General features: G+C 52.7%; 1 protein-coding gene across 2 annotated transcripts; it reads right to left on the bottom strand.

Annotated features, from left to right (window-relative positions):
* Nucleotides 1-9,948: 9,948 nt before the first annotated feature.
* SIX2 (SIX homeobox 2) lies at nucleotides 9,949-14,231 on the bottom strand. Of its 2 annotated transcripts, none has more exons than XM_060187547.1 (2): nucleotides 13,171-14,231; nucleotides 9,949-11,066 (listed from the first exon to the last, which is right to left on the bottom strand). In XM_060187547.1, the coding sequence occupies exons 1-2, from the start codon at nucleotides 13,734-13,736 to the stop codon at nucleotides 10,733-10,735; spliced, it is 900 nt and encodes a 299-aa protein (XP_060043530.1). In that variant the 5' UTR covers nucleotides 13,737-14,231; the 3' UTR covers nucleotides 9,949-10,732. The 2 variants fall into 2 exon arrangements, with proteins under 2 accessions (XP_060043530.1, XP_007523405.1); XM_007523343.2 differs by having other exon boundaries at nucleotides 13,177-14,229.
* Nucleotides 14,232-14,574: the final 343 nt, after the last annotated feature.

The following is a 14,574-nucleotide window of genomic DNA, read 5'->3' as shown; positions in this document are numbered from 1 at the left end:
CTGTCTGACTAGTCCTTGAAATTCACCATGTTGCCTCATGGTCCAAAGTGGGGCTAGCTCCAGACAACACACCTGTATTTCTGGAGCAAGAAGGAGAAAGGAAGACAGGATGTGTCTTCCTTGAAGACTTCCAGATATTTGTGTACCACATTTCTAGGTATATTTGCTAGCCAAAGCTTAGTTACATGGTTACCTCCAACTTCAAAAGAAGTTTGGAAAATGTCATCTTTCCATTGGGTACCAAACTACATATGACAGGTTTTAGTATTGATAAAAATGTGGAGACTAAATAAAGGGATCGTCAGTAACAGTTTATACTGAGGTGGGAAAGTACAGTTCATTATCCCAAAGATGACACTAACAGCTTATCAACCACATATGCAAAGGATCAAAAGTGTGAAGAATCCATTTTACCCTTGAGATGCCTAGTCCCTCTCAATCAGTAAAGTTCACCTAAGTGAGACATCAGGAAGTGGGTTGATTATTCAAGGATTTCCAGAGAAATAGAACCAAGGGAGATATGTTATAATTGATATGATAGTGGACATTGAGGAGTGCTATGATTTGCCATTTGCAAGCTGGAAACCCGGGAAATTGGGTGGTGTGGTCCTAGACTGAGCCTGAAGGCCTGGGAGCCAGAAGCACTGATAGTGTAAGTTCAGGTCGAAAAGCAGGAGAGTGCTAGGTGCCAGCCTGTGAGGTTAGTCAGAGCACAGAGTTCTCCATGCAGTTGCCTTTTTGCTCTGTTCAGCCCTGGCTGATGTCCACTCACACTGGGGAGGAAAATATGCTTATGCAGTCTGCTGGATTAAATGTTAATCTCTTTAGGAAACACTCTCACAGACACACCCAGAAAAATGCTTAATCAGATATCAGGCTACCTTGTGGTCCAGTCAAGTTTAAACATAAAAATAACCCTCAAGAGTATATATCCTTAGTCAATTTGGCACATGCCTCCTCCTTAAACTATATTTAATCAAGATATAAAGATAATAACAAGTTCATTTAATATGATACAACTCTCCAGAAGATGACTGGAAACACATTACCCCTTCCCTACAAGAAGTAAAGTCTTGACACAATCTTCTCTTTGCTCTTAATTGATTGAATATTGCATTGTAGAATTAACAGTACTTAAATATTATGATATGAAATAAATGTGTCTTATGTTACATGCATGTCAAAGAAATAAGAAAAAAGCAAAGAGCTTTGCCTTTAAAATATTTTATTTATTTGTTCTCATGAGGGACAGTAGAGCACTGCTCACCTTTTGTTGGTCTGCTTCTCAATTCTGCTTCTAAGACCCCTTCTGTTTCATTGGTTTAATCCCCCCTGCTTAACACTGTATTCTATTTACATAACCACTGTTAACTAAGCACCACCCTGCCTCCAGGGCATTGGTTTAATCCTCACAGTTTTGCATGCTCTTTCCTTCTCCCCACCCCCTATCCTACGTACATCCTCTTCGGACCTGACACTTCCGCCTCAGGATATATAAGGACAAGATTGTGATTAGATATAGCTTAGATTGCGCTGAGTTCCACATGAATAAAGATTGAACTGTGTACCACTCAGCCATGAGTCCCTGGTCGTCTCTCTCTCCCGCCCACGAAGCTAGCCCAGCAAACTTTGGTTTATGGTGGTGCTGGGGATTGAGCCTGGGACCTCAGGGCCTCAGTCAGGAAAGTCATTTACATAACCATTATGCTTTCCCTCCAACCCTAGATATTTGCTTTTAAAATAAGCATATATATATAAATATTATATATGTATATAGTCAATTTGGTTACAAAAATATTTGTAACCAATTAAGTAGAAATATTTATGGCAGTCACAGTCCCCATTTCTGTTACTCTATAAGGGGCCTTAGAAGGCCTATACACCCCTCCCCTTTTCTCTCCCTTCCCTAGTACCACACATTCCTTAGTTGTTTTACCCCTTGTCCTTCCCTCAAAGTTCTAATTCTCTCCTTAGCTTCCAGCTTCAGCTGTCAGTCATCACACTGGCAGAGGAGACGGAGGAAGACAGACGGCCCTTCCTAGCTTGGCTCCAGAGGCCATAGCAACAAAACAAACAGTCCCAACAGTTGTGAATACAGATGGTTTCTCATTGCATGGTTCCAGTGCATAGTATGACAACTGAGTTTCTTTTACTTCTTTTCTTTCTCACTGGGTTTTGATCTAGACACCCAGGCATTCTCCGTTTTTCTAGTTTCCTTTGCAATTAGGTTGGCCATGTGACGAGATTCCATCACTGAGTGTGAGTGGAAGACACCTGCACCCACACCTGCCCCTCCTGTCCTTTGTGGTTCTTACCCATGTAGCAACTGGATGCAGAGGACACTAAGACTAAGGCCAAGGTAGAGACAGTTGATGAGGAAGTCTGGTTCCTTAAACCATTCTGTGCAAAGTCCAGAAACTCTTCTTGGGCTGTTCTGTGGGTGAGGCATAAGCTTGCATTTGAGAATTGGTTTGTGGGAACCATCCCTACCACCTGGTCTTTGCCCAAGCACTAAACTGTGTGGTGGAGACTTCAGGCTTCTTGGCACAGTTACCGGATATGGCAGAGTTTGGGGTATCTCCTGACCTCTGGGTTTATGTATACAACATCCCATTGTCCTCTGGAAGGTGTGATAACTCCCTGTTGTTGCCTTCCTGCCACTTCTAGTTCCTGGTCTCTGGAGAAAGGCCATTGCCCTGTCTAACCTGGGAGGTTATGCCTTGGCTTCAGTCATTCTGGACTTTCACGGTGTCTCCCTACTCTTGTTTTTTTTTCTCCTACCTTGCCCCCAACCAACTCTCTACTTAGTATTAATGTTTCTCCCTATTTAATATTACTTGTCTTCAGAGTGATTGCTTAACCTATTCCTGCAAAGAACAGTACATACACACACAAGTCTTCATCTAGAAGATATCACTGGTCTTTTATAGTAAACAGAAGTTAAGATTCTTTGTTTTTACCAGTGATAACAAGCAAGCAAGCAGACAAACAGACCTACTTTTTTTTAAAAGGAATCACCCATATAATTCTTTTTCCCCTCATGAGAAAAATTCTGGCTTCCAGTTCATATGCTGGAAATCTTAGCTGACAGGTCCTGAGTCCTGTGAAAGCAGAGCTCTAGTTCTCAGCACTGTCCACTTCTCCAAGCATGTCTTGTATGGTAAAGACCAGTCCCATGCATTCCTCTCAGTGATTTCAGGTACTGGTTGCTCTGATCTTTTTTTTTTTTTTTAAAGTACATTTACTTGAAGTCTCTGTGGCAGCATATAGATCTCTATGATGGTTGTCATTTCTCTGAACTCTTCCTCCTACCTTGGGGAACAAGCTTTCCTCTCTGGCCTGCTATCTGCTCTTTCCCTCAAACCCAGCAAGTGACCTCAGCAAATAGGGAAAGAAACACCACATCCTTCCACTCTGGGCCCTCACGAAAGTTAATCAAGACAGCAGCCCTGAGCTTCACACCCATATCTCCCTTTCCTGGGCCAGGCAGACAGGCACTAGACCTGCATACCTGAGGTGTTAAACTCAACACTGAGCACCACTTGTGTGGTATTCTGGACTCTGTCTCTGTAAAACATAAATCTCAGTGGAAAAAAGAATCATTTTCTACCTACACTCCATAACGTGAATATAAATGATAGGAAGTTTGTGGAAAGGTGTTCAGATGGTGGCACACCTGGTCAATCACACACAGTACTAAATGCATGGACTACGCAAGAATCTGGGTTTGAGCCCCACTCCCCACCTGCAGGGAGTCTGCTTCATGAGTGGTGAAGCAAGTCTTCAGGTGTTTGTCTTTCTCTCTCCTTATTTTCCCCTCCCCTCTCAATTTCCAATAAAATGGGGGAAAAAATGGTCGCCAAGAGCAGTGGATACCTACAGAGCCCCAGTGGCAAACCCTGGGAGGCAAAAAAAAAGTTTGTAGAAACAAAAACATGCAAATGCTAAGACTATCTGCACTGTTCTATCCTCAAGAAGGCTCTGGTTCTAACTCCCTCTGGCTCCCATCACTCCCAGCCACTCCCATCAGGGTGTGGCTCTTCTCTGGGGAGGAAAAAGGAGGAGTGACACACACACTTCTGGGTTGATCTCCTTAATTATATATCCTTAGTGTCACCTTTTGCCCACTGGCTTACCTCCTCAGGATTGAACCTGTGAACTCTCTCATCAACTCAGGTGTTGCAGGGCTGCTTTCCTGGGTGACCAAAAGCTCCTGTCGCAGGACAATAGGGTACTTCATATACCTTGTCTTGAAAGTGACAGAACTGGGGCTGGATGGTAGCATTCCTGGTTGAGTATACAGGGTACCATGTGCAAGAAGCCGGGTTCAAGCCCCTAGTCCCCATCTGCAGGGGGATGCTTCATAAGCAGTGAAGCAGATCTATAGGTGACTCTTCCCTCCTTTCCCTCATCCCTTTGCCCCCTCCCCTCCCTCCTCCTCCTCTTCCTTCTTCTTCTTCTACTCTCTCTCTCTTTAACTAGAGCATTGCTCAGCTCTGGCTTATGATGCTGTGGGAGATTGAACCTGGGATTTTGGAACCTCAGGCAGGAGAGTCCCTTTGCATCACCACTATGCTATCTACCCCTGGCTCCAGATTAAAAACAAAACAAAACAAACAAAAAATAAACGGGCAGAATCACCAAGGTGGCAGTGGGAGGGGGAATTGGGGCTCCTGGACTTTGAGCCTGGACTGCTAGAATGGAGTGAGGGCATCGTGAGGGACCTGAGGCAGGAGCAGGTAGTAGAGAGTTCTGGGTTTCTCTCCTCTCCTCCCTCTTGCGTGTACCGCTGAGGGTGTTGAATATCCACGCACACCCCTAAACAGAGATCCTTGTTCAGGCCAGTTGGAATTAATGGGGTTGGAGCAGATAAAGAAGAGGATGTCTCACCAAGAACTTAGTTCTCTGGATCCTCGGAATCAGCTTCACCTTCTGATTCAGCAAAACAAAACAAAACAAAACAAAACAAAACAAAACAAAACAAATTGCAGAGACAACTCTGGAGTCTCAGAAGGGAGAAGCTGCAGCAGGTTGACCGCGGGGCCCCGCGGTCCCGCCTTTCCTTTTGAGCAACCCGGCACAGGCTCTGGGGTGTTCCACTGTGTGTCAAGTCCGTGCAGCCCAGGGCCACGGGCTACAGAGGAGCGAGGCTCTCCAGCAGGCGGCCACAGCTCCTCCTAGAGGCGGTTCTTGGAAGGCTGGGCCCTTCCTGAGCGTCCAGAGCAGCCCTGGAGCCCGCGGGGGAGTGCGGCCAGGCCCCGCAATGCTCCAGCCCTGGGCACCGCGTTCGCTCACGGCTCGCAGCAGGCATCTCGGGCAGGGCGTGCTCTACAGACTCTCAAAGACACCAGGTTCAAATACTAGTCCTGGTGCTGTAATGTAAGCGACTTTGGGCAAGTTCCTGAAGCTGCGTCTCAGTTACATTTACAGGCAGTAATAGCTTCTTTGTGTGGCTGCAGTGAGAATTAAACAGATACCAGGTGTTCAAAGTGCTGGATACGTACTAAGCGGTCAAGAAATGGCAGTCAGGACCCCGAGACGCCCTGGAGCTGCGTCTGGAACAGCTGTCTGGATAGCAGAGCCGAGCAGGCCTGGAGCTGGAGAGGGAGAGCCGCCTGCTGGGAGCCCAGCACTCACCTAGATCAGGGCCCGGAGGGACCTGCGGACAGAGGGGGTGACTGCTAATAACATTTATTTTCTTCTCCCAAAGGGATGCTAAAATATCCTGAAATTGGGTGATGGTTTTATAATTTTGTAGATAATTGTATAATTATCTACAATTTTAAATTGTATAATTTACCCCCCCCAACTTTAGTGTCACTTTATTGAGGAGAATGTTGATTTCCATGATTGTGCATGTTATTAACCACTGAGTTTAAAAGAACTAACTTTAAGGTATGTGAATGATATCTTAGTAAAGTTGTCAAAAATAAAAATAGAGGAAAGAAAGGAAGGAAGGAAGGAAGGAAGGAAGGAAGGAAGGAAGGGGCCTGGAGGAAGGAAGTGGGGAGGACTGTGTGACCATCCCTGTTTCTCCGTAGGCCCTCAGGAGGCTGCAGGCCTGCAGCAGAGGCCACAGGACCTGGTCGAGGGTGCCCATGTCCCTCAGCTGTAGTCCCTGGAGCGGGTTGGCTGCCTGGGTGGCAGGCGGTTTTGCAGCCCTCCCGCGGCCCAAGCGCCTGTCTCCTGGCCTGTCTGCCTGCACTGAGCTGGAAGGGCAGAGAGAATGAGACTGTCCAGGCCACAGTCATCCGCGCCCCTGCCCTCGGACCCAGAGTTTCGGGGTTCCCGTAGCAGTGTGGGGGCTACTCGCCCCAGAAAAGCCGAAGGCGTCCTGGGGCAGCGAAGGCGCAGAGCTGCTTTCTCTTCCGCACCCTCCCTGCAAGGGGCAGGGCTGGTACTTGCTACTTAGCCCATAATCATTTTTTTTTCCGACTTAGCCCTAGAAAGGGCTGCTATCCTTCTAAAGGACTCGTCTATGGCTTCTTCCTTGTGCCAGCCTCTCACTAAGATCAAGGAGGTGTTGGGGTAACGAGGGGAGCCCCCGGGAGACATGCACAGTATACTAGTCTCCTCTGTCCGGAGCTAGGATGTATTGGCGGGATGGGGGGAGCCCTGCTACTGATATTGGGGGGAGGATGGGGCAGAAAACTCGCCCATTGGAGGGAGAGCACTCAGTCTAACCCAGTCCATTCCGATGTCACCCTGCAACCCAGGAGAAAACATCTCGGTGTTCCAGCCGCTTGGGAACCCGCAGAGGTTTGGAAAAAGATTCCCGCTAGGTGGCGCCCGAGGTCCCGGCCCGCACTACTGGCCGCAGGGTCTCCCGGCCCTGGCTCTCCCGTACTGCCCCCCACCAGCAGCAGCCCCCCGATATTCCAATGCTCACTCCCCCCACTCCCCATCCCACCCCCATCACTACTCGCTGGAAAAGCAGGCAGGCCGGTTCCGGGAATCTCAATCACTTTGTGGTGCCCTGGGTTCCGGGTAAGGAGGGTGTGGACCTTGTGCAAACTTTGGGGCATTGGACTCAGCCCGCCTCTCTCCCTCCTCTGACCCCCCCCCACTCCGGCTTTGGCCGCCGGGGTTCATCACCACTCCTGTGGGGTTAGAAACAGCACCCCCCAAGGCTCACAGCCCCACGACCTCTCGTTCCGCACACCCCTAACCTCTTCACCCGCATTCCCCGCAGATCAGAGCACCCCAGACCATAGCCAAAGGGCCAGGAGCACCCGAGGGAAGGGCTCAGCCACGACCCCTAACCCCTCTTCGCTCTTCTTCACCAGCAAACCCTCCCCTCCTCTTCTTTCTCCTGGAGTCTCAGAGGCAATGGGCAGGGTGAGGAAGCCAGGTGGCTCTGCAGCCCCCCGCTGGGCTAGTCCCTCCCTCAGGGGGAGGGAAGTGGTGTTTGCAACAAGGACCCGGGAAAACCAAGGACTGAATGGCCTGGTCTACTCCAAGCGGTCCTGGCTCTGTGTGACCTCTCCCAGGTGGGCCACCCTCCCTCAAGAGGGGCCTGACGTGGGCATCCCAAGGTCGAAGCCCGAGCCTAGAGCCGTCCTGGGAGGCCAGAGGTGGAGGAGGAAGTTGGCCCAGCCTGCTGAGCTTGAAGAGCCCCTAAGCTCCCCACTACTCTCAGTCCCCTCAGCCCCCTCAGCCCAGGCAGTGAACTGACCAGCTGCCCTTTCTAGGCATCACTAACACCTTCTTTCAGTTTTGTGCTAGTGGGTTCTGAATGGGAACAGAATAAAAGGAGCAGAGCGTGGGGCTCCGTGCTCCCACCCGTGTCCCTTATGGGACTGAAGCTGGACACTTGAAAGGTTGTTTGTTTTATGTGTGGGGTGGGGAGGGGTGAAGAGCCTGGAGGGTGGGGGTGAGAAGCCAGACAACCCACCTTCAACAACCTGTGCACCGATTGTGTGGTGCAGAGCTGTTTTAGAGGGAGCTGGGTTTCTGTAGCAGGGGTGGAGGACTGACTTGGAGAGGCCAATGCGGTGGGCCAGTGGCTATTGGGGATAATTTTCAGAGCTTCTGCTGCATACTGTCCCAAATATTTTGGGGATTTGGTTTTTTTTTTTTTTTGACTGGGTGGTGGGAGAAGGAAGGTGCACCTAGCAGCACCTAGGTGCAGGAAATCATCGCTTTATAGAGTAACGCCCAGAAATGGCACCCTGCCTCCAGTGGGGGACACCACCAAGTTCTTCTGAAGAGCTGCTGCAGGTGGGTCCCCTGCTGCTACCTGGGGTTAGGACTGCCTTTCCTCCTGGATTCATCCATCTGGTGAGACTGGGCTGCAAGAAGGTTGCCACTGATGGCTAGCTGGGGCACTTCCTGCTTCTGGGGAAGAGATGACCTATGTTTGTGTTTGTATGTACCAGCATACTACGAAGAAGCTCACTCATGCATGAAGAAAGCCGTGGTGGAGAGTGTTTAGTTTGAGGATACATCTGTGCATCAGTGGAAGTGGGTTGAAGTTCTGTGTGTGCATGTGAGGGGGCCCATGTGTGCCAGCCTGCATGTCCCCTGTGGGCCGCTCTGTGTGAGGGAATGAGCTTTTGATGTTATCCACCATGCTTAGCACATAGCAAGCAGGCACAGAATACTTGTGGATGGAAAATTACATGTGAATATATGTTTTCTTATGCAAGTTGGCATAGGGATGATTTGCCTATGACTGTAAGTTGGGGAAATGGGGGTGGGGTGACACAAGTAGGGCTGGCAGAGTCCCGGGAGAACTGTTCTTGGTCCTATTACCAAAAGTTAGCCTCGGTCTGTGCACTCAGCTTTGATGAGCCTGTCAGCTGCTCTCAGGACCCTCAGGTGGCACCTCATCTAAGCAGTCTGGGAAGTTGGTCCCAGGAGGATTCAAAGTGTCCCCTAGGAGCTGAACCAATAGAAGTGGGTGCAGGGTTTGTAGGGGTGTACCCCAGGCAGAAGACTCACAACACAACATCTCAGCTTTCAGGTTTGCACAGAGAGAAAGAAGTCGAGGGGTAGCCTCCAAGTTAGCCTGCCTAGCCAACCCCAATCCTTGATGCTTAAAAAGTCAGCTTGAAGACAGGTCTCCTGAGAGCACTGACATCACCAGTGAGGAAATGTGGAGTTATCTGGCACTCTAGGATCCTGGGGCCTGAAGAGCCTCATCCCCCATCCCTTCCTGGCAGGCTTGGTGAACCGTCTATCCTGGTCATTCGGTACCTAACGGCCACAGCGACCAAGACAGGAATGTCCTGGTCCTAATTTCCTCCTAGAGGAGTTCTGACCACTAGGGATCTGCCTTACCCCACTTAGATGAGCTACTTACTGGGAATAAGGGGAGAGACTGTGTCCTCCAGAGGGGAGGGATGTTGCTGGCTAATTTGTATAGTCACAGAAGCACCTAGGACACACTTGGTGCCCCATGCCTGACAACCCAAGCCTGCTGGCCTGCCATACTGAATCTCTTTTGATTCTCCTCCTCCCCACCCCTTCATCTCCACTCCAAATCCACCTGTTTCTGAGCTTGGAGACCTTGGCTCCAGTGGCTGCATGACTCGCTATCTTTGGGATCAGTGAATTTGCCCTTCTGGTTCTGGGGTCTGTAGCCAGAACTGAGGAATCTGCTCCTCAGGAAACTTCTACTCTTAGCTTGTCCCCAATCCTTACATCTTAAAAACAAAACAAAACAAAAAAACCTGCAACAGATATATCACTTCATTGACATAGCCTCTTATTATTTCCCACCCCACTCAAGATGGTGCTATTCCATGGCTGGGGATGGGGCAAGAACTCCCCAAAGAAGCAGGTCTCTCCTCTCCACTTCTGCACTGAGCTTCCTCACAAGATGAGGGGCACAGATGGGACCTTTCCCTGGACAGTGACTCTCCTCAGGATGTCCCATCCCTGGAGGGAAATCAGACACAGCTGCACTCCCCGTGAGCAGGCTTGTGATATATATCTCTCTATATATTTATGATTTCTAATTTTATTATAAAATAAAAGCAGAAATATTTCCCGAAGAACATTCACATGAGGACATAACAAGGAGCCGGCAAGACAAGTCCGAGGTTGGGGAGGCACGGTCCTTCTCTTCAGCCCACCACAGCCCCATAGTCCTGGAAGGAGGAGTCCCCAGGCTGGTGGGGAGGGAGAGGTGCAAGCGGCAAGGGGGGGGCTTTCTGGGGTCTCCACTCTCCAATCCTTTCTCCTTCACTTAATTTACTAGAGCAAAGCTGACACCTGCAGCCCTGTCTTTCCTTCGATCTTCCAGTCTGGGCAATGAGGAGAGACTCAAATAAAGAGACTCGAGGGATACAGATAGAAGGACCAGTAGTGCTAGAGTCTTGTGCTGAGCAGTGACCGAGAAATAGAGCAACCAGAAAAAAAATAGAGCAACCAGGGAAGCAGAGGTAGTGGAGGAGGGAGGGTGTAAGAAGTGGAGAGAGAAGAAGAGAAAAAAGAGCAAAGAAGCCCAGGGAAGGGAGAGAAGGGAGGGAAGGAGGGAGGGAGGGAGGGAGAGAGAGAGAGAGAGAGAGAGAAGGAGAGGAGAGGTGTATAATTTATTCCCTTCCTTATCCTGTCCGGTGCCTTCAAAGTATCTCAGAAAACAGCTTGTTGCAAACAAATCCCAAGCTGAGACCAGACCAGTGAGTCCTGGGTGCTGCGGTTGCTCCACCGGCTGGTCAGTACCTTTGGGGGCACCAGATGCGGGGCCCTCCTGCTGTGCACTGTCCCTGGGTTCTGGCATCCAGCTCTAGGAGCCCAGGTCCACGAGGTTGGCCGACATGGGGTTGAGGATGGAGTCCTGCAGGCTGTGGTGGTGCTGCAGCGGGTCTGCGCCGCCTGCCCCTGGCACCGGCACCGGCACAGGCACTGCACTGGGCCCGGGTGGGTGGCCCAGGCTGTGCAGGGTCTGCAGCCCGGGCGGTGGCGAGCTGAGCAGCAGAGCCGGGCTGGATGAGGAGTGGTCCGGAGTCCCGGACGGAGTCTTCTCGTCCTCAGAGCTGCCCAGCACTGACTTGCCGCCACCATTCAGCGATGAGGCCAGCGGGTTGTGGCTGTTGGAGTTGGAGTTCTCGCTGTTCTCCCTGCAGATGAAGTGGGGGGCGGGGAAGCAGGCTGGTGAGCCGGGAGGTCCAGGCCCAGCCCGGTGCACTTCCCAGACAGCAGCCGGCCCTGCCCAGTGGGTGCTTGCAGGTTTCTCTCAACTTCCAGGCCTGGCCTGGGGTGGGGGGGGTGTCCCTCAGTCTTTCTGCCAGTTCTCACAGTGAAAACTCCAACTTGCTATCTAATCTCCCTGTGTCATCTCTATCTCTCCACCTCTTCTGCTCCTGTTTTACTTCACCAATATTGTTCCTGCCCTCAGCCCCTTCTGTTTTCCCCTCCCATCCCCACCACAAACATTTATTTCCCAGAAAGAGGGAGGAGACAGAGGAAATGAAGATGTCAGTTTTTTCAGATCACTTTGGCTCCTCAATCCAGAATTTTCTGGAAGGAGGTAGGGCCAGGAGAATCAGGGACCCTAGATCCTAGGCTGAGGACCCCACCTGAAGTTGGGGATCTCACAGACTTTCATCTCTTTCCTGTTTTATTGGGGGGAAATCCCTGAAAAGGAGAGCGCCCTGGAACCTTTCCCTCTGTCGCCAAACTGGCAGGCCTTGCAAACCTTATGAGAGGATTTTCCAAAACTCAAAGAAAGTCCTTGCCCTAGTTGATAAGGTGGGGAGTTTAGCTGGTGGGTGGAAACTGGGGGTGGGGTGGGTTTGGCGAGTAGCTACTGGGAGAAAGATGTATGGAGGAAGGAAACTTGTTGATCTTGACCTAGACTTTTCCACCTTAGCAGAAACCCAAGGGCCACTCATCCCATCCCTGAGGTCTGGCCTGAACACACACAGTTCTTCAGCTGTCTGGACACCTGCCACTCCAATACAGGGGGTCTCCAGCAGGGAGAGCCCATCTTTGGCCTGCACTTGACTGACAGCCCCTGCCCAGGCTTGGAGATTCCAAATCTCAAGTAGTCTTTTCATTAGCTTCACAAAGTCCTTCCTAGCTTCCTTAGAGGAAACTTCTCACATGGGTGGCCACGGGACCTTATAACTGTGGACACTCCAGCTTGCTTCATGGTTTTCTTAGAGACCTGTCTGAAGTCCCCCACCCTCTCCCCAGGGATTCAAGTCCACCATTCAGCACCCTATCGCTGATCCTAATCATTTTAACTATGGGCTGCACACCCCCCATACCACATCTGCAGGCATCTTGTGCTGTTGTTATAATCAGTCTCTCTCCTAATTCCCCTTCCAGCTTTGGGGTTCTGAGGGGCCACAAGACTGGAAGAAGCATGGGCTTAATGATCAACTGTTAGACCAGTACAGAAAGTTCTAGTTTCTCTAAGGACTAGCAACTCCCAATCCTCCTGGTGCCCTAGCAAACCCACCCCACACCTACCCACCTACTGTCCAAAGCGGGTAGGATCTCAGGACAGCGAGGCCAAGAGCCTGTCAGACCAGGAAAGGGCTGCTGGGAGTCGCAGGGATGAGAAAGGTGCGTGCATTTCTGACCTTCCCTCCCACCGTCTACACTTACTCCCCAAAGTCTTTCACTTCTCCGTCCTTTCTAAGCGGGATAAGACATGCTTACGATTAATGCCCAAGTCCAGAAAAGGACAATTCTCTCCCAGGTCCTTGCACAACCAGGTCAGCCTAAGGAACCCCCACCCCTCCATCATTCTACTTTTGCCTGGAACAGAGTAAGGCCTCTGGTTGTGCGGGGAATGCTGGCAAACGCGCAAAGCCAGGCGGAACTCCCAACTTCTAGCCCCTTTGGCTGAAACCTGGCTTTCAGAGGTTAGGCCCCGACTGAAATGGCCTGCCTTGCAGGTGATCCGGGCCCACTGTCTTGCCTTCGCCCTCAGACTCACTGCTTCTCCAGTTTTATCCGCAAGCAGCTAACCAACCAGGCTAGACAGCTTCCCCGAGTGTTTTTGCCCGCTTTGGACAAACCCTCACCTTCTAGGTCTCCCTCCAGAGCCGAGCGCTGCTCGGGTTGGCCCAAGGGTCCTGTCTGGTGTGTGTGTGTGTGTGTGTGTGTGTGTGTGTGTGTGTGTGTGTGTGTGTGTGTGTATTTGGGGGTCGAAGGTCTGCCCTGCACTCCTCTCGCTCGGGCCCGGGGGAGCTGGGCTCAAGTGTTACTTACTCGTACCTTTCCTTGGCCTCGGCCGCTCGGTCGCGCTGCCTGCGGTTCTTGAACCAGTTGCTGACCTGCGTGGTGGTGAGGCCGGTGGCCTCGGCCAGCTCGCGCTTCTCCCGGGGCGAGGGGTAGGGGTTGTGTGCGTACCACTCGCGGAGCACGCTGCGGCTCTTCTCCTTGAAGCAGTAGCTGGTCTCCTCGCCGTCCCAGATGGAGCGCGGCAGCGGGAACTTGCGGCGCACGCGGTACTTGCCCACCGCGCCCAGCGGTCGCCCGCGCAGCTTCTCCGCCTCGATGTAGTGCGCTTTGAGCCACAGCTGCTGCAGCTTGGCGTGGTTGTGCGGCGAGAACTGGTGACTCTCCAGGATCTTGTAGAGCTCGCGGAAGTTGCCTCTGTGGAAAGCCACCACCGCCTTGGCCTTGAGCACGCTTTCGTTCTTGTGGAGGTGCTCGCAGGCGGGCAGAGACCACAGGAAGCGGCCCAGCCGCTCGATGTTGCCGCCCTGCTGCAGCACCTCGCACACGCAGGCCACTTGCTCCTGCGTGAAGCCGAAGGTGGGCAGCATGGACATGGTGCCGGCCGCGCCCCGCCCGCCCGCGCCCTCACCCCGCCGCACGCTCCCGCATGGACGCCCGGCAGCCGGGCCGAGAGGCGGGAGGGCGGGGCGGGCCCCCCGGCCCCGGGCTGACTCCCCGCAGGCTCCGGATCAGCGCGGCGCGGTCCCGGGTGCCCGCGCACCCCCGCCGCCCGCGCGCCTCGCAGGCCCCCGCGTCCCAGCCCAGAGGCCGCCCGGGGCGCTGCTCCGCATGCTCCGCGCCCGCCGCCCGCCGCTCCCTCCTCGCCGCCCGCCTGCCCGCCCGCTCGCTCTCCCTCCCGTCTAGCTCGCTCGCTGCTTTCTTAATAATATTATTCTAAGCGGGCATGAGGCGCGGCGGCCCGCGCCCTGATTGGTCTGGTTATCTGACCCGGGGCCTGCCCGCGCCAGACAATAGTCGGAGTCAAATTATTCGCCATGGAGACGCTGTCAGTCACCGGTAACTCGAGCCCCGGCGGGTCGGGCGGCTCCCCCCGGCGGCTCCGCTGACAGATCGCGCGGCCCTGGCGCAGCGCTGGGACCCGCGGCGCAGAGCCCGGGAGGCGGCGAGGCCCGGCCGGCGGTGATTGACGGGGCGGGCGCCCAAAGAGCTAGAAAGACGCACGGGGTGGGGGGCGGAGTGCAGCCAGCCTGGGAGGAAAGGGGTGGACCACAGTGGGGAGAGAAGGGGAAGGCGGCGGGCTTTTTAACGGGGTGCCTGGAGAGCAGGGAGGGGGAGCGGTGGGGGGGATCTTAGAGAGGGAAGAAAGTTCGGGCAGCGTCTCCGAAGGAGTGGCCGGGACGCCCAGCCTGGGCTCCACCGGCGCCCCGCCCC

Source organism: Erinaceus europaeus, chromosome 3 (genome assembly GCF_950295315.1).
Source record: "Erinaceus europaeus chromosome 3, mEriEur2.1, whole genome shotgun sequence".
Taxonomy (NCBI): Eukaryota; Metazoa; Chordata; class Mammalia; order Eulipotyphla; family Erinaceidae; genus Erinaceus; species Erinaceus europaeus.
This window is presented reverse-complemented; position numbering and strand designations above follow the sequence as displayed.